The sequence below is a fragment of the Corythoichthys intestinalis genome, chromosome 14, assembly GCF_030265065.1.
Source record: "Corythoichthys intestinalis isolate RoL2023-P3 chromosome 14, ASM3026506v1, whole genome shotgun sequence".
NCBI classification, from domain to species: Eukaryota; Metazoa; Chordata; class Actinopteri; order Syngnathiformes; family Syngnathidae; genus Corythoichthys; species Corythoichthys intestinalis.
In genome coordinates this window covers 30436252-30456497 of record NC_080408.1, presented here as the reverse complement: position 1 = coordinate 30456497, position 20246 = coordinate 30436252, and the positions used below count along the sequence as shown (strand labels likewise).

Sequence of the window (20246 nt, the reverse complement as noted above, 5' to 3'; positions counted from 1 at the left end):
CAAGTGTTGAACAAACTTCAATACTTACAGTGTGACAAAATTTTGAGGGTCTGGTCCAGTCCGCCCAATGCCCTTGGTGCTGTGTTTGCCCTCCGGCAGGTTGTTGGCGTGGTAATCCGCGTTCAGCAGCTCATTACTGTTTCCAAGCGCGACCTGTACATACACGCATCAGCAAATGGTCATACAGACACGGGAAAAGAAGGTTGGTCACTGTGATATGATACCTCGCAGAGCAGCAGTAGTCCGACACGGTTGTGGTCACTCGCGAAACAGTAGTTGGCACTCTTGGACGACATGTCGGCAAAGTAGATGCCTTTTCCAAACTGCGACGACAAAAACAACATCTTCGATGCGTGGACAACTACGCTCGGTCACGAAATGACCACAGCCAAGCAAAGACATTCTGAACACCAAACTGCACATCTTCATCAATACACAGGCCTGAATTAAGTCATCACAGCCTAAAATGTTCTAGATGTGTGTAAATAAATTAAGGGTGCAAAAATCAATCACCAATAATGTTGATAATGATCGTTTAGAGACATTATTCAACTATATTTTTTATTAAAAATATAAAATGGTTTTAAATTCTGATTCATTGGTTAACTGAGTTGCAGCGTCTAAAATGAATATTGAAACCTGCTTGAATTTAATAAACACATAAATGAAAAACAAAGCATGCACAACCCAAAATCTAAATATATATACTAGGGGTGCAACGGTTCAGTTAGCCCAGTACTTCTCAAATAGTGGGGCGCGCCCCCCCAGGGGGGCGTAGAGCGATGCCAGGGGTGGCGCGTGTGACCTCGGGGAGCATGTTTTTTTTTTTTTTTTTTTTGCCGTACTAGAATAAAGTGTACTTGCACATCCACTCAGTTGGTGGCAGCGGCGCTCTCATTTTCAAAGTGCGCACAGTATTTTTGAAGTAAGCAAGAGCACACGGAAGAGACTCATGAAGAGCTGGAGAGCTGTGCGCTGTTTTTGAAAGCCGTTTTCCGGCCGGACTCACGCAGCGACCCACTGTCTTCTCCGGTTCTTACGTGACCGCCCGAGAAGTGCCATTTTCGGCTTGGGATCGTCACGACGACCGCCCTCACCTACGGTTCTCCCTCGGCCGCTGAGAATGCGCTTTTTTCGGGCCGTTTGCCTTTTGGCTTTGACATTTAACACAGTGGCAGACGAGGAAAGACCACTGTTTACTGTGTCTAAAAATGATTATAGCGGACAGCCGGAAGCCAAATCAAGTAAGACGCCACTTAAAGACATTAGACCCCAATCTCATTGATAAGCCGCTTGGTTGTTTTTCAGCGAAAACGTGCCGAATATTGCCAACAATTGTCCCGCTTTGTCAGTGTTATATCAGTAAACCAGTGAGCACCGTTAGCATGCTCGGTGCAATATAACCCCACATCATTGCAAACTGGAGGTGACACTGGGAGCAGCAAAAATAAAAACTGTTCTTCTGTCCAATGACACTTTTTTTTTTCTTCTTCTATTCAGTTTTGTTTTTTCAGTCAAATTTTTTGGCATATTGTCCTCATGAGTTAATGTTTCTAATCTATTTGAATTTTTTATTATTTACTGATTTTATTTTTCAGTATCAAATGGTCAAAAATGTACCTTGAGTGTAATTTTACAGTTTGGATGTGACTTTTTTTTTTTTTTTCTTCTTTTTTTTTTCAGGCAAATTGATGCGCGTTGTCTTTTCTGTTACAAACAAAACAATGTTAATAAAGTTATACTTTATAAGTTGATCTGTTATTTTCCCTAATAAAAAAAAAGGATACAATGTGAGGCAGAGGCGTACTTACAATAGTAATATTATAGACAAATGATACTATTTTCAGTGACGGCAGAGTTTGGGGGGTTGCGAAACATTTACGTCTTCCTGGGGGGGGGGCGTAACAGAAAATAATTGAGAAGCACTGAGTTAGCCCACGGTTTGGTTTGAACCTCAGTTTTGGGATCATGGTTTTGGTTTGCGTTTTGCTTTTTTTTTTTTTTTTTTTAACTGCCTTTATTTTGCTTTTAACAAAAGTGAAATAAACACTTAAAATGTAAACATTTTCGACTGTTAAAATGCCTCTTAGCTCTTTGGCTGGTGTAGTGACTAACTACTGAAATACACACACAGTAGTAAAAAAGTTACTTGGCAAAGTAACTGGTGTTACCTTTCATGTTTTTTTTTCCATAAAAAAAAAAAAAAAAAAAGAAAACAAAACAAAACAAAAACATAGTAACCTTTGCTATGTTTGGAGGTCATTTAATGTTGTGAATCAACCGTTAAAGTGGATAAAATTGTTCCCGTTTTTGCATTAGTTCCCTTTTGTCTACTTTCGACATGTGAAAATTTTAAAACTGTTTCATCCTTTAAAGATACTCAAGTCAAGATTTGCCGATTTAGGAGTATTTTAGATAAAAAGTTACTTAGGTTCGCTAGGAAGGTTCACTACAACAGAGCCTTTCTGAGAAGTGTACTGCTCTAAAATGGCGGCTGTTTACTAACGCTACCGAGTCTGTCATTTTGTATGTAGTTCTATATGCATGAGATATCTAGGCGTAGATTGTAAGCTGTCGGCTACAGTCAGGAAATATTGAAGCCACCTAGCCTAGCATCGCGTTTGCGACAGCGTCACAACAAACACTCTTCCCTCTCCGTGTCTCTGACTTTTCTGGCGTCATTCAACCAACGTATTAACGCACATTGTCTCGTTGCCAAAAAGGGTGACAAAATTCGAACGGAGGAAAAAAAAACCGTAATGCACGAATTATAGTGGACCGTCACAGTTCGGTAGTAGCACTCTGTAGCACGGGACGTCCAACTATCAGTGGTCAGGGCGAAACTATGTGCCATAGCGAAATCATCGTCGATGGCTTTGCGTGCCATTTCATAAATGTCGAGGATTGCGTTGTTGGAGAAATATGTTCGCGAGGGAACAATAAAACGCGGGTCAAGCGTTGCAAATAAATTAACAAAGCCCGCCATGTGTTTTCACTGGTGTCCTCTTCGGGGTAGTCCTGCTCTGTGCAAAATTTGTCAGAACACCGGCTGAAGTGCCGGAGTCATGTTATATGTGCTGCCATTAGCATAGGGAACAAGCGGTGAGCAATGCTTGAAAATTGTTTTTGTTTTTTTCCAATATTTTATCTCCCTCCGCATTGTAGTCCATGGGGTAACCCAAATGTTGCCACACCACAGATTTGAAAGAGGCCGGTGCTTCCTCAAAATTCGATTTCTCCACTCCTCCGTTCGCCATAGCGTTTTGTTTTCTTTCTTGTTTCACTTTCACTTCGCTCGTAAGCGAGAGAGGGCGTTTCTCTGCTTCTATTACACAGGTGCTTGACAGCGATCGGACATTTACTTGCAGGGCGGGAATTTCTCCACAGCTGTGCTTCACGTCACACACAGGCACACAGAGCTCCACCAATTCATTCCACAAGCGTTCGGAATAAATTAATTGCAATTAATTGCAAAACCGAAAAGGCGCGGTTCATAAAGGCGTATTGAACCGTACAGGGCGAACCGTACGGTTCGGCTTTGAACCGCAAACCGTTGCACTGCTAATATATACCCTGTACATAAATATGTTAAGTAGAACTATACATATGTACAGTCATATGAAAATATTAAGACACCCCATTCAGTTCTTTATTAAGAAATGTTCACGTATCAATGTCTGATCTTGTTTTTCTTTATCTGTGGAAAAGTAAGTGATTTAATTTTAGGTAAACAACAAGAATTAAGATAGTTTTACTCATTAAACCAAATATATCAACAAAAATGCATTCTAACTGAGGAAAACTGGTATGTTTTGGGTCATTGTCATGTTGCAGGGTCCAGTTTCGCTTCAGCTTTAATTTTTTCCACAGATGTTCTCGCATGTTCCTCACACACCCTCTGATACACGATAGAATTTATGGTGGATTCTATGATGTGATTTGGCCAGGACCTGCTGAAGCAAAGCATCCCCAAACCATTACATTTCCACCTCCATGCTTCACAATTGGTATGAGGTTCTTTTCCTGGAATGCTCTATTGGGTTTACGCTAGGCCTGAACGATATATCGTTTAAACATCGCCATCGCGATGTGCGCATGTGCAATAGTCCCATCGCAAGGACGTGCGATAGTTTTTTAATTTCATTTTTTTTAATCCACAAACGTTTGTTTTGAGGAAGGAGAGGGGAAAAAAAGCGCACAGCTTCTCTTTCTCTCCAGCAAGTCATCGGCTCCTCCCCCTCCCCCTGCAACAGCGGAGTGGAGGGAGGAGGGGCCGAACAGCAGAGCGGAGGGAGGAGGGCCCGTTCTCAAAGTGAAAGCAAGCAATCAACACGTTGGAGGAGCAAGGAAGACTGTATCCAAAAGGAGTTTTGGAAGTATTTTGGCAAGAACAAGACTATAAGGGACAAAAAACAGCCCTGTCGACAGTGCCTCGCCATGGTTGCCTCAACAAGAAGTAATCTGTCAAACATGTGGGACCATTTAAAACGCAGGTATCTATGCATTCCTGCTACGAGCTCCCCATCAGAGGCTTTTTAGCACAGGTGGGAACATTGTTACGTGCCAACGTTATTGTCTCAAGCCTGCTATAGTGGATAAACTAATAGTCTTGGCCAAAAACCTATGAGACCCAGTTGAGAATTGCTGAGCAAGGAAGGTGGACGATATGCAGACAAATACATAACACAGCTGAAGGAATGTCTTTTCTTCTTTTAATGTGACAGCTATCAGGAAGGCAGGAAATTTGGGAGTTAAAATGGTTCTGTTATTCATCACAGTTATTTGCAGTTATTCAGTTCAATTATTTACAAGTTCAATTGAGTTTGTTTCTTTTATATTTAAATTTATTGTAAACCGTATTTTTCAAATAACTATATATAGTACAGCTGCACATAAAGTTTTGATACTTAATATTTTTGTTGAAATATTTTTACAACTTTGTTGCCGTTTTGCAGTTTTATATTGTTATATTTTGTGTAAACAACTCAGGGGACTAATGCACTTGCACTTTTATTAGTCAGATTTAATATTTAAGTTCAAATATGTTGACAACTTTGTTGTTTAACTGAGGTTTTTATGTATTGTTATAGTTTGTGAACTCTTTTGTCATATTTAATATTTTTGTTCAAATATGTTGACAACTTTGTTGTTTTACTGAGGTTTTTATTTATTGTTATAGTTTGTGAACAACTCTTTTATTTGTCATATTTAATATTTTTGTTCAAATATGTTGACAGCTTTGTTGTTATTTTACAGAAGTTTTTATTTGTTATATTTTGTCAAAAACTAAGGGGACTAATGCACCTGCTCTTTTATTTATCATTTAATGTATTTGCTGCTGTTGAAGTGTAAAATATTGTATTCAATAAATGATCTATTTTGTGCAGACATGACTTCCTGGATACCTTCATACAGAAATCTTCATCATTAACAAATTAGACGGTATTATATGAATACACTGTGGTCACGGTGTGTTATGTAAAGTATTTCCAAACAGCTATTCAAGTCATTTAGTGAAAATTTCTTTAAAAAAGATAGATCTTTTTTTTTTTAATATCGCAATATAATATCGCAATATATTGCAAACCTAAAAAAAATCGCGACAATAGTTTTTTCCAATATCGTTCAGGCCTAGTTTACGCCAAAAATGTCCTCTGTTCTGCTGTCCAAATAATTCAATCTAAGATTAGTCTGTCAAAAGAAAATTATTCAAGAAGTCCTGGTCTTTGTCTACATTCACTCTGGCAAACTTCTGTCTGGCCTTCATGTTCTTCTTGAAGAGCAAAGGTTTCCTCCTTGCACACCTCGCATGAAGGTTAAACTTGTCTGTTTCTGATTGTAGAGGCATACAGTTTCACATCAACAGTAGCAAGAGCCTGCTGTAGGTCCCGTGAGGACATTTTAGGGTTTTTGGAGACTTCTTTTAGCATCTTGCGGTCTACTCTCAGGGTGAACTTGCTTGGATGGCCAGATCTTGGCATGTTGGCAGTTGTTTTGAATGTCCTCCACTTGTAGACTATTTTCCAGACAGTGGAATGGCAGATTTTATACTCTTTTGAGATCTTTGGAATTCCCTTACCAGACTCATAAGCGTCTACAATCTTCTTTCTGAAGGCCTTAGACAGCTCCTTTGATCTCCCCATTGTGTTTTCTCTCACTTCAACAATCAGGGGCACACCTAACTAAGTGATAGGTTTAAATAAGGCAAGCCTCCTTCAAAACACTTGGTAAAGATGTTATAATCATGTGCATCTGATGTGATACACCTGTGTGTGATTTTAGCCATTTTATGTGGGATTGAATGTGGGGGGTGTCCTAATTTATTCCTCAACAGAAATTGCATTTATTTAAAATGACATTTTACAGAAAGTTATTAAAAAAAAAAATTTCAGTTTTAATTGTTTAGTTCTATTACTTGAATTTCTCAAGATTATTAAAATTAGTATTAAATATCCATATGACTAAATATGTTAAAAAACATACAGGCTTCCATAAGGTGTCCTAATTTTTCACCTGGCTGAATATTGGAGACACATTTATACATTTTCATTTAATTTAATATATTGTATTAGTCATTCACTAATTATTTAGCAGATGTCTACATTTACAACAACAAATCATTTTTCCTACCATGGACCCTGTGTTGGGAGCTTCGGGAGGCGCGATTCGGAGACCCTGGCTGAGAATGCTCACCCAGTTGGAGAGACGAGACCCGTGCCACAGCAACATCCTGCCACAAAAGACTTAAGTTTGGATTGGTTCATCCATTGGTTTATCCCTGCTGACCGCCAGAGCATTCAGTCACTCGCAATCCTCGTGCTCAAGCCTGAAGGTTCTGTAAGGGCTAGAACTTAGTTGCCACTGGAGCTTATACCTTTTCAACCAGGGGTCACAGTTAACTTTGTTGGCGTCAATACTAGCAGTGCGCATTCACCAAGGGATCATTCAGTGCTTTCAGCACCGCATCTGGCGGTCATTCAGGATTCATATAACCGTAGTTACATACGTAACTTTCATTTCCACAGGCATCAGTTGTTCTAGATGTACTGTAATTCCATTCTGACCTATTGTGGATGTGCGACAGAAACTGGCTACTTTCGCCATCTCGGTCCACTGCGAAGATGTCCAGCACGCTCATCGTGTAGTTGTTATGTGTGGATGCGTGAGTGGAATACAAGTACTTTTTGATCACCTTTGGAGAAACAAAAAAAAAAAAGGTAAACAGCATCCATGACACTAGTGGAAACACATTCCGATTCAAAAAGCAGACATTGTATTCTTGGCTCAGTGGGTCCAGGGGTTCCAGCAGGCAATTGAGGGAACGGTAATATCGGTCTAGAGGAAGCTCGTCGTCGTCGTCACTGCTGCTCTCCACCATTTTCACTGCAATCTGGATGTCGCTCAGGGCCTGATCACAAAAAATAAAAGGGATTTGTATGCATTTTAAAATACCTGCATCTTTAAGTCCCTACCATCATTAAATGTGACCATGAGTAGAAGGAGGGTTTAAGGAAGTTAAATGCATTTTCTTCACTATATTTTAGCACAATTGATAGGTGGCTTTAAGAGAAAGACAAGTTTTACCATGTGCATCCCAGAGGAAAAGATTTTGTATAATAAAATGGGGAAAAAAGCCACATAAATTAAGTTTTTTTTAGGTGTGATATTGGAGTAAAATGTAAATAAAAGTACTATATTCCAAGCAAGTGGCCGCCCAACATGAGGGCAGCGATTTTATCAACGACAGTACTATTTTAGCCAATCAAAGGTGTATCCCAAATTACCTGCCCTTCCTTGTTATGTCAATACAGGTAGTCCCCAGGTTCAAAGTACCTGACTTACGTGATTTCGACTTTACAACGCCAGTCTCGTCCGCCATTTTGTCTCCAGTTGTTTTTAATTATTTATTTATTTATTTATTTTAAGTCGCGTAAACAGTACCTAATTGTACCTCAAAGTATCTTATTTTTTTACTTTTATCAATATGACTGTTCTGTCCTTTGGCGAAATATGTATATGTATTTGATTATAATCTTGACTTTTGTTTTGTGATGCATGCTTTTATTTTGGCGCAAGAAGCGAAGACTAGGTAGTACTATTGCACACGAGTAGGAGCGCATGTACACACGAAGAAGAACGTATTTGCGCACACGAGGAAGAGCGCATTTACTACGACGAAGACAGAGGGGGAAAATTACAGCTTTGCTCGCTGTCTAGCTAGGACTTAGCTCCAAAGTCTTGGCGAGGACAGTAGAATGACGTATAATACATGTTTTTAGATAGTTATTTTGAAATTTAGGTTTTTTTTAAGGGTACGTACAGGGTTCGCGGATATTCGTGTTAAGTCACCAGCGCAGGAACGGAACTCGTTCGTAAACCGTGGACTACCTGTATTACATGTTACCGCATGCCCTTATGCTCTGGTTAGTCCCCTGAGGAATGCATGTTTATGCAATCTTGGATTTTGCCGCATATTTAAAAGTCTCCACGGCAATCGTGGTTGAAGTTAGGTAAACCCATGTTAGGTCTCTGTGCAAATCACATCTCCGCCTTGCATGCAGTAGAAAAATAGAGGTGCACTTCTGCTTTTGACATGGTGGCCTATGAATCATGAACAGCGCGATCTGCTGTCATGGAAGGGAATGGCACCATCACGTGACTATTGGCAGCAGTTTTTTATGTCGCAGAGCCACATGCAGAAAACGCTTTCAAGCCGCACTATTAAGAATTGCCTCCTGCAGAATCAGGGTTATTCTTCACGCAATCAACACTTTTTCACCGCTGCTTCATGGGGGGACTATCTGGTCTATCAGTGTATATGCATGGGTATAATTGACATCACAAAATGGCTGCACCTGATATTGATGTCATTTTTTCTTTAAAGATGATTTTTTTTAGAAGAGGTCAAATGTATTTGCCATTTACATACTTAAATATGTTGTGTTCCAATATTTTCAGATATTAAGGGTGTAACGGTACATGTATTTGTATTGAACCATTTCGGTACGTGGTGGTCGGTTCGGAACGGAGGCGTACAGAACGAGTTTCTGACGTAATGTAACCATTACTTTTCGAGGCTGTGAGTCGATCGGGTTACAGTTTCTTAGTGTAGATTATATTTACTCTGTCTTCTCTTCTATAATGAGGACCAACACGGTAGGAGAGTATAACCCAGAAACGTCAACAGTGCGACAACGTGGCCACCGCGAGAACGCAGTGAAACGCGGGCGTTAAAGTCAGTCAGCCAATGCACACCAGTCGCAGTGTGGCCGCGTGTTAGACGCGTCCCAGAAGCGGCTCAACATGTCGCACGGGAAAAAACGGCAGAGTTCGGAAGTCACTCGTGTAAAAATACGGTGGATCCGGTCGATTTTCAAACTAATATGCAATCGTAACCCACTTTTTGAGTCCATCAGATCTCTTGAGTGGTAGATCAGGGCACAGTTGACTTGTCTTTGTTGATTTACTGCCGTCTTCTCTGCTATAATAATAACCAACATGGCCACGTGTTCAATACATAACCCTCCTACCACAACAAAACAAGTAGGAACTATTATTCACATAGGAACTAAAGTTATACAACATAAAATATACAATATCAATGAATACTACATCACATTTGTAAATTATAAACACATAATAAAATAAATAATAGCCCATTTAAATAAAATAAATTGAAATGAGCTAAAACACCTGTAATTAAATAATAAGAATAATACACAGATCCTGCTTACACAATTAAACTTATTAATTTCTGTGTGGCGCTTTAACTTGAGAAAATCCACCAATAAAGCTTTTGAAAACCGTTCATAAGAAAAAAAAAAGATTCATTGAGGCATTTCATTTGTAAAATACATGTTAAAATCTTTATCATTGGGATTGCTTTTCTCTTTAGCACATGACTTCTTTTTTCTTTTTTCTTTCAGAAAGAAAGCAGAGCAATACGCGGGGTCTGAAAGGCAAATTGTTGTTGCATTATCTTTAAATACCCGCTACTTTTTGAGCGGAATTCTAGCTTTGTATAGGCTAATGTTCCTATTGTTGAAAGCACAAAGGTGTGTAATAAACAAATAGCACATTTTTATTTTGCTTTTTTTCCTTACTGTACCGAAAATGAACCGAACCGTGAGCTCAAAACCGAGGTACGTACCGAACCGAGATTTTTGTGTACCGTTACACCCCTATCAGATATGTTTATATACTACAAAAAGCAAAACAATTTACAAATCTCTACTTTACCCATTAGGTTACCTCTAACAACTCGATCTTTTTCTTCAGCTCTTCTTCTGTCCGAATGAGAGGCGGCCTTTTCAGCCTTGGAAAAGACAGAGCATATATGTAAAAAAAAAAAAAAATAACACAAAAAAAAACCAAGCATGTACGTATTTTATTATAATAAAGTTTTATTCTAAGCACCCAAAGTCATGCGGGATACGTGTGTAAAACTGGTTGCAGGCTTCCACCAGGTCACGGCCTCCATCTTTCCTCATCAGACATGCCTCGATCCTCTTGAGTGCAGTGTAGCCTGCGCTAATCTGTTCCACAGTCAGCTTGCCTGAAGTAGAAAAAAAATTGCAAAACAAGATTTGATTGCTTATAATGACACACATTATTAAAAGAGCGGCAGTTTATACGTAGAAATTGAAACATAAGATACCATGGTATGAGGATTTAATGTAAGTGATAGTTTTAGACTGACCAAGGGGAGCTTTGCGAGTGTCAAACTTCATCTCCAGCACCACCTCTTCCATGGCTTTGACATCACAGATGAGTTCAAGTAGAGACTGGACTTTTATGTGTAGTTTGGACGTCTTCTCTGCCTTTTCGACAGCTGCAGGAGTCTGCTTCTCCTCCTGTGCAGAGGACAATAAACAAGAAAAATCATGACAACTCTTGAATTTTACAAACCAAACTACATTATCGGCACAGCCGAAAGGAATACAACTAATTTTTCTGACTATAAAGCAGGGTTCACTAAACCCGGACCTCGGTGCCACTTTTCCTGTCGTGTTTTCCACGTCTCTCTCCCCTAACACACCTGAATCAAATGATTATGTCATCAGCAACCTCTCCAGAAGCCTGATAATGATCCTGATTATTTTGATTCAGGTGTGTTGGAGGAGGGAGACATGGAAAACACGACAGGAAAAGTGGCACCGAGGTCAGGATTTAGTGAACCCTGCTATAAAGCAAGATGGATTATAAGGGACAGAATTAATGAATGCGTTTATATTTAGAGTATAAGGTGCACCTGATTTCAGGAACATTAGTGCATTAACGCATGGCATTTATCATTTGTTCTTATCTTTTAACATTGTTAAAATTGTATTTTTTTTTTAAGTTCCTTTTTATGTGTTTTATTGTTTTATTTATGGGGTCGATAACTAGTGAAAGTGTCTCATTAAGCACAACCAAAATTCATCCAGGCACACCTGTCCAACCACCGGTAATGCAATTACTAATCAGCCAATCACATGTCAGTAACGCAGTGTATTTAAGCATTTAGACACTCTAGACATGGTCAAGATGATCTGCCCCTGTTCAAACCTCAGAATCAGCATCAGAATCTATATCTATACTTACAGTATATATAAATGGAACTTTGTCTATGTGTGCATGTTCGTTCCCTATGGACTCCGAAACGGCTGGGCAGATCTGGACGAAATTTTACACAGTTGTACTCTGTCTCTGTGAGTGTTCTTAGATTGGCTTGATTTCTGTAGGCCTCTATTAAGTGAGGAAACCTAATTCGAAACTCCAAAAATTAGCATGGAAAATCCTTGACTGTGGATAGTTCTTGACGAAAGACGCGTCTCTTGCGATTGCAATGTCACAGTTGGCTTTCCAACTTTATGGTTTCATGTACGTTGTACAAATTTAAATGTGCTGTGATGATATACTGTGGTTTTGAGTACTCAACAACAAAATGCTAGATTTGAAAAAAAAAAGGGTACAATTTCCGGAATATTACTAAAGGATTCATTTTGGCTGGATATCTTATAGGCCTGCACAATTTATCGTTTGAACATTGCCATCGCAATGTGTGCATGCACAATAGTCCCATCGCAGGACGTGCGATTGTTTTTTGTTTTGTTTTTTTAATGTAAACTTTTGTTTTTCTTCATAAAAGCAGCAATTGTGCAGAGACATGACTTACTGGATCCATTTTATATGCAGTGGTATGAAAAAGTATCTGAACCTTTTGGAATTTCTCACATTTCTGCATAAAATCACCATCAAATGGGATCTGATCTTTGTCAAAATCCCACAGATGAAAATACAGTGTCTGCTTTAACTAAACCCACCTCAACATTTATAGGTTTTCATATTTTAATAACCATTAAATAACTATTGTTGATCACTTCTCAGAATCAGCAAAAGAAATGTTCCCTGACTCACAGATTGCATCGGTAAATTCATTTTATCAATTGACCTTTTTAATTTAACGAACTACCTTCAAGTCAAACTGAATTGCGAGCTGGAGTGCCATGAAGTGCAGGCATCAAGACATGATAGAAATTGGTAAAAGTGCTACATACAGTTATAAAAAAAGTCACTGTTAAATTTTAGTAATCATGATGTAGCTAAAGATATTGATTGTTCTTTGATTGTACCTGGTTATATGTTACAATATTACCAAATAAATTCATATTATTTTAAAAATTGAGTTTTATTTTTGTTTCATATTGCACGCTATAGACAACGTAAGATGAGTCACCAATTTGTAAGGGCATACGTCACTATTTGTTATATTGCCAACGGCCTCGGGTTGACAGGTATGGATACACCATTCTACAGAGTACTTGATCTTGCAGATGAACAAAACAGGTTAAAACAGGAGGAAGAGGGGGAAGGAGAAATCAGAAAAAATGTAGTGCAACAATAAAAAAAAAAAAAAGGAAAAAAACTGAGAAAAAAAGTTTCAGGCTGAAAAGAACAGAGAAAATACAAGCTACCTTTGAGCTTGTGTTGTAGTCCATGTAGACCATATCATACAATCCAGCCACCTTCTCAAAGACTTCCTTTTGGTCCCATACGTTTTTGGTCTTTTCAAAGAACCTATAATCAAAAAAAGGAATTCAAAATTAAAAAATAATCCACTCAATTACAAGTCAATTGAGTAGGCTGAGATCTCACTTCTTCTTAAAGAAAGATTTAGCCTTCAGCAGATCTCCTCCGCAGGAAATCAAGCTGGACTGCCCCACTTTGCCCACTAGGGGGACACCAAAGAGTCTTTGAAAATACAAAAGCTCCACTTTGCAAGTGTAACACAGTCACCCACCTCTGCCCCACCTCATCCACACACTGAACACCTTGGCTGCGTCATCCTCAAGCAGCTGTATCAGGTAATATTTGTTGTTGTTAAACTGGAGGTTGGTCTGGGGAGACAATGTCAAACAAAATGAAACATAAGCCTGTTTGTGTACACATTTGCTCACTTTCAAATAAAAGCATAATGCAAATTACTTGGTTCAGCATCACGTCGTAAACATCCACTCCTTCGCTGTAAACGTGAGCCTGCCCGGAAGACACTAACAAAGTGAAAGACTAACCCAAGCTCAAATCTGTTTCAGAACAAAATTTAACCATTAAATCTGAAGGAACGCTACCTTTCCAAGCTTGGTTTTGCATTCCGAGTCCACTGGAGCTTTGCCCTTCATGACCACCGTCTTCACAACCTCTGGAGTGAAAATGAAATCCACCTTTGGTTTGTGTTAACAGGCACCAGGTATAAGAATCAAACACATCTTTGAGTTACATGACAGGAATCAAACTCAGGAATTATTTCTGTTGTCAGATGTGAAAATCAAAAGCACTTCTGACACCACAGTGTAAAAATCAAATGTGTTTGCTAGTGAACTGGTGGCTCTGTCTATCCTTGCAATCACAGCAGGTGTTTAAACTCAACACACCTTCGCTCTGCGTCTCTTCCTTGAGTCGCTTGTCTGTGGTGCTGGACTGGCTCCCGCTACGTTTCCTCTTGCTTCCAATGGGTGGCTTCTCGCTTTCCTCTACTTCCTCTTTAACCTCCTCTTCCTGTTCTACCTCAACTGGACCACCATTGGGAGCACTCGGATCTTCCCCGGTATTGTTGGAACTTTCTGGAAACACTGTATAAGAAACAAAGTTAATATGTTCATCCTCAAAAGAGGAGCTGGCAATTAACTATTGCTTGCCATTGACAGCAATAGAAATGCAATTATTTTAAACTGCTAGGACTGGCTGTGAATGTACATGTTTTAACAGTGTATCATTTATTCATTCGATAACTGTTTTAGAATCCAAAATCGGAAAACGGATAACGACTTTTGTCATTTCTCGTTTTCAAATCAGAAATGGAAAACAAATAACGACCTATTTTTTGCCGCTTTGATTTTGTTTTAAAATTAAAAATTTAATATAAGAGAGTAGAATTATCATTATATTTTTGTTCTATTAGTTTTTGGTTTGTTTCATTTTTGATGAGTTGAGATCCAGAAGTTGACTTATTTTTTTCTCAGGAAGGTCTGTCAGTCTCTACCGGGTGATTCCATTGATAAGTGAATCGAGCAGCACGAGAAATGAAATAGCAAGTCCTTCTATTCCAATTTTGAATTATATAATAGATCATTAAAAGGCTGAGCTCAGTCCGACCTTTTGAAAACGAGAAATGAAATAAGTCGTCATCCCTTCTCCGATTTTGAATTCTAAGGCGCAGTCTACATGGTGACTCTGCTACACCAAGACGCAATGCCTGTGTTGCAGAATGGCCTCGCCTTCATATGGTGTCGGCGAAAACGGAAGGCGAAGACGCAAACCATTAAATCCGGGCTCCAAAGTGGAAGGATTCGATTGCGGTGGCTTGGGGGGCGGGGGGCTTCCTGTACATCCATATCAATGGAAAGCTCCCGCGCCGATAACGTCAGCACTCGCACATCTCACATTGGGCGTGCGCAGCGGTGCTACTAAACATTGAAAACAGCAAATATGGCGGAACGTCAGCTTAAATTGACTGTTTTTATAATATTTTTAATTTAAATATGTTGAATGTTTCCTTTTTTGTGCCTTTTGGAGCAAAAGAAAAATGCCATCGCTTGGAGTGGGCAGGCATGTTGTCTTCCGGGCTGAGGAGGTTGTTGGGGTCAAACAGCATCATTGGCTGTCGCCTCGTATATCTGCACTGCCCCTTAGGGCCTGGCATGAACAGTACATCGTTTTCACGCGGAATTGCGGCATTGTTCGAATGTAGACGGAACCATATAAAGGCAAATTTGAAATTTTTCATATTCTCGTAGAGTCACCATGTAAACGGCCGCTAAAACAGATATGTTGGGAACGAATGATATATTGAAAATTTTTCAATACCACTGATGGCGCTAGAAATCCAATCCATTTTGACTAGGACGGCTTCAGTGCTAGCCTCTCCCAGTCAGAAAGGATAAGACGTTTAGCTCCGTCAATGGAAGACAATGAGCGATTCATTGACAACTGATCAATGGACAAATGTATTTTGAAAATCAATTTAGAGACCATTTTTAAATAAGAAATGTTTGAAACTAAATTTTAAATTAAAAATCTTTGAAACATCATTCTTAAACAATAAATACCTTCGATTTATTTAGTCCTGATTTGTGTTTTGTCCAAATGACCTTTGCAAAGATCTTACATTACTTTGGGAAACAATGATCACCATTTTTGCCTATTTTCTGACACGCTGCAAACATAACTGGTAACTGACATACAATAATTTTGTGGTCGTGCATTTTCGACATTGTCGATTTGAAATTTTAAAAATGTGAGTGTGAGTAATGTGAAAAGGTTTTATAGCTGAGTGAAACTAGAACTTTTTGAGTAACTTTTAAATAAAACAAGTTTTCACCATAACAACAATACGTAGGCATTATCAAATGATAGGCCAAGCAGAGATGTGTACACCTCAATGGTGACCTCTGTCTTACCCTGAATTCAATTGTATTTCTGTATATATTTGCTCACTGAAGAAAAAGTGTCATCAAATTTCAAGGTGGAAGAGTTACGTAGATGTTTACCAAATTATTTTATTGGCATCACATGTGTAATAAATGGATATCAAGCATAGCTTCACCTGTTGTTAGCATCTGTGAGCGGATCTTTCGCTTGTATTTGGTGACGGTGTTGACCTGGACCATCTTCTTCAGGTCCACCAGGTAGACAGTTCCTGAACCTAGACTCAGGGACACGGAGGTTTCCCCCGAGGCCACAGCCGAATTAAGGAGGACGCAGTCTGATGGAGAGTATGTCTCCCACTGCCCTTCATTGCCTTGCCACTGCCACACTATAGTTACACACGTAAGAGCTTAGTTAGTCAGGTAAGGAACCTCTTTTTGTATAGTAATCATTATACTACAGGTGCACCATAATTATTGGTCCGATAATAGGAACTACGACTTCATCCCAATAAATCTGATAACATTATTAATGGCCCCGAAAATATATAATATTTTTAGCACTGTATCAATTAGAGATGCACAATAATCTCGGTCACCGATAATTATCGGCCGATAATGGCAATTATGACGTCACACAGATAATCCAGATAAAACTAAATTCAACCGATAATGCAATCCGATAATTATATACTTGATTTAGCCTCCAAATGTGCGCAATCAACAGTTTTGTCCAATTCTGCTAGTTTTAAGGAGGTGTTTTTGCAGTGTAGTAATGTGATATATGTTAGGAATGGCTTACTTTTAAAGGCATTTTTGTGCAACTTGGGTGTTTACTCTCTAAGTAATTGTTGCCAAAAGCTTACCATTACACAATGTCATTGCCATTGTTTAGATGTTGGAATTTACTACTTGTTCACATTTGATGTGGAAAAAAATAGCACTAAATTATGGAGGTAGATTTGTGTCTTTATTATTCAATCCAAAAAAAAGTTGCTTTGATCAAATAAAAAGTTGCTTCAATCAAAATATATATTTTCAATCGAAGAAAACGTCACTTCAATCAAATAAAATGTGTTTGAATGCAAAAATAAATTTGAAACTCAAAAAAATATATTTGAAAACTGATTTGATTGAATTTTATTTATATAAAAAATATATAAATATATATATAATAAATAAAATATATTTTTTATTTGAAATATATATATATATATATATATGTATATATATATATATTTTTTTTTTATTGAAGTGTCACTTTTTTTGAAAAGCAAAAAGTTTTAAACTCTTTTTTTTTTCAAAGTGGAAAAAGTTTTGAACACACTTTTTTTTTTTTGAAGTGAAAAAAGTTTTGAAGGCACTTTTTTTTCGATTGAATCATTTTGACACAAAGATTCAACTTCAACACTAGTTCCGGTGTGTTTGAGTGGCAGGTGGCTACGCCAATGACATAAAAGTATGAAGCAAGCATAATGGCCACCAGGGCTCCATCCAGCCATCGGAGTCTGCTGGAGTCTAAGCCGAATATAGGGCACCGGTACGGGGGGGTGACATCGGCATTTCACCGGAGTACGGTGCCCTGCTGCTTAATGTGATTTAACACGCCGAACTTCACCCGCTGCCCTGACGTGACGGTTGGCAATTGGTTCCAACCGGAGTGTCCGCGACGCGCCGGTACGGGAGTGGTCAGCGAGTGGCCCGACACTAGCCTGCCGGCAGCCCCATCGCTTCAGGTTTGAATGAGTGCCGTGTCATTCGCGGGCCATCCACTCGACAGCTGGCCTCCGCGCCTGGGGGGTGATATTGGGGTCCGACCAGTGTGCCGCGACAGGGCACCGTACCGTTGCGGGTACTCCGGTGAAATGCCGACGTCACACGCCCTTACCGGTGCCCTATATTCGGCTTAGACTCCAGCAGACTCCGATGGCTGGATGGAGCCCTGGTGGCCATTATGCTTGCTTCATACTTTTATGTCATTGGCGTAGCCACCTGCCACTCAAACACACCGGAACTAGTGTTGAAGTTGAATCTTTGTGTCAAAATGATTCAATCGAAAAAAAAAGTGCCTTCAAAACTTTTTTCACTTTAAAAAAAAAAAGTATGTTCAAAACTTTTTCCACTTTGAAAAAAAAAAAGAGTTTAAAACTTTTTGCTTTTCAAAAAAAGTGACACTTCAATTAAAATATATATATATATATTTCAAATAAAAAAATATATTTTCCAAAAAAAAAAAAGTTTTTGCGAATGATTTTTTTCTTTGATTAAAAATAGTTTTTTGATTAAAGCAACTTTTATTTCGATAGAATGATTTTGACACAAATGTCCTACCCCTAATATGGCTCAAAGACAAAAAGGATTGCTTCAATCAAAGAAAACAGTTTGAATGAAAAATAAAGTGTTCAAATGCGAATTTCTGAGTCTCAAATATTTTTTCACATTCAAACCTTTTTTTCTACGATTGATTTTTAAAAAAAATTTTGATTGAAGTGATTTTTCTTTTGAAAATATATATTTTTTTGTTTGAAGCAATTTATTTTTTGATTGAATAATAAAGACACAAATGTCCTAGCCAAAATGTGGCCCAAACGCAAAATTACATGACTTCAATCAAAAATGGTGTTTTAATAAAAAAAAAACTTGACTTTATTCAAAAAAATAAAATTCAATCAAAGAAAAATAGTTTTCAAATATATTTTTTTGAGTTTCAAATTTATTTTTGCATTCAAACACATTTTTTTTGTTCGAAGTGACGTTTTCTTCGATTGAAAATATATATTTTGATTGAAGCAACTTTTTATTTGATTGAAGCAACTTTTTTTGATTGAATAATAAAGACACAAATCTACCTCCATACTAAATTACATTTTTGCACAGTAACATTTGATCTTTGTATACTTTAACATTTTACAAACATATTTTAATAGAATTATCGGCGTGACATTATCGGTTATCGGTGGAAGGGGCAGGAAATTATCGGTTATCGATATCGGTTAAAAAATGTATTATCGTGCATCACTAGTATCAATGGTTTGGGATGTGTGCGTTTGTTTCGACTCGTTTTGCCAGTTTGCAAAGTTTTGTTACTGTTCTACAGGCCCTATCTTTCCATCACTCATTGATGAACCTTACTATGGCAATTAGCAAATGTTTGCATTTTAGAGTGTTATGTTTACAAGTTATTGAGAGGCCTTTTGGTTATTGATAGGCTTGCTGTCCTATAATTGCCAGGTTAAGAAAGTTGGTTCATGGACCAAGACTACAACAGTCTACTCTCCGGTTTCACCAAATGTTTTATCTGCTGACAAAGCACAATACCTGTTGGGTTTACGTTTGTTTAATCCAATGCTCATTGTTCAGGGGAACACATTGCCAATGACATTGACTGATTGATTGTGATGGATTCAAATTATACTGATTTCAAAAAATAAATAAGGGCAATTTATCTGAAGTCAAAACTGTTCGTGTCTTCGTTTGGTTTATAATAGCAATGTTCATGTCATCATCAAAAAATATGGTTAGGTCAAAGGCAAACCTATGCTGAATCCACCATTAGTATTTTTGACCTGCAGGTGTTAAACTCAGGCTAATTTAAAAAATGTACACATATATATTATCGGTTCTTGTATCGGTATTGGTCTTGAGGATATCGATATCGGTAATGGTTTCAAAAAATGGATATCGTGCACCCCTACATTATACCAATTTGAAGTTTTAATACACTGAATAACAAATCCATAACATAACTGGACAAGGAACCATTTTGTAATGACTACATTTACAGTGTAACTTAGCTGTGACAAGAATATATTCATTATACTTTAAGTGACTCAACTGTTGCTAGATTGAAGAATGAGAAGCATCATGTCGTGGAAAACACGTAAACAAGGACGCCATAATAAAAATGAAAGCAATCTAAATAGTGTCCATTCAAACATTATTCCTGCTGTTTAGAATTAGTTGAATAACATTGTGTTGACGATACACAGATTTACAACAAACACCAAGTACTCCACTTCGACAGCCAGCCATACACTAACATGGCAGCAGATATTTACATTAAATGCGTGAAACACAGCAGCCAAACGCGTTGCAAGCAGGATTTTAATATGATACTCGTCCAGTCAAACCAACAAGCGAGTCCTCACCCTTTTCAGACTGGCTTTCTTCCTCTTGTGGCGAAGTTCCACTTCTGGAAATTCTTGTTGACCGCCTCATGACGGTAACTTAAAATTTATAATATTAATGAATAATGATAAATGTCGCACAGCGTTCAAGACAAAACCAGGGCCATATAAACCAGTTAAACGAAAGTAAACAGTGGGCGGGAAACCCCTTAGA

At 38.3% G+C, this 20246-nt stretch overlaps 1 protein-coding gene across 4 annotated transcripts in view; it reads right to left on the bottom strand.

The window, feature by feature from the left end:
• The window catches only part of parp2 (poly (ADP-ribose) polymerase 2), a 27270-nt gene extending 7024 nt beyond the window's left edge, over positions 1-20246 (bottom strand). Inside the window, exons 1-16 of one of the 4 annotated variants that reach the window (XM_057857764.1) lie at positions 20054-20246; positions 16085-16294; positions 13914-14111; positions 13611-13703; positions 13468-13532; positions 13283-13379; positions 13138-13213; positions 12954-13059; positions 10700-10853; positions 10417-10555; positions 10252-10315; positions 7271-7408; positions 7065-7192; positions 6631-6730; positions 225-323; positions 29-153 (exon numbers count right to left, since the gene is read on the bottom strand). In XM_057857764.1, coding sequence (XP_057713747.1) covers positions 29-153; positions 225-323; positions 6631-6730; positions 7065-7192; positions 7271-7408; positions 10252-10315; positions 10417-10555; positions 10700-10853; positions 12954-13059; positions 13138-13213; positions 13283-13379; positions 13468-13532; positions 13611-13703; positions 13914-14111; positions 16085-16294; positions 20054-20123 — 1862 coding nt within the window. In that variant the 5' untranslated portion in view covers positions 20124-20246. The remainder of the gene's footprint in view (positions 1-28; positions 154-224; positions 324-6630; positions 6731-7064; positions 7193-7270; positions 7409-10251; positions 10316-10416; positions 10556-10699; positions 10854-12953; positions 13060-13137; positions 13214-13282; positions 13380-13467; positions 13533-13610; positions 13704-13913; positions 14112-16084; positions 16295-20053) is intronic. The other 3 variants (XM_057857765.1, XM_057857766.1, XM_057857767.1) reach the window with 3 other exon arrangements.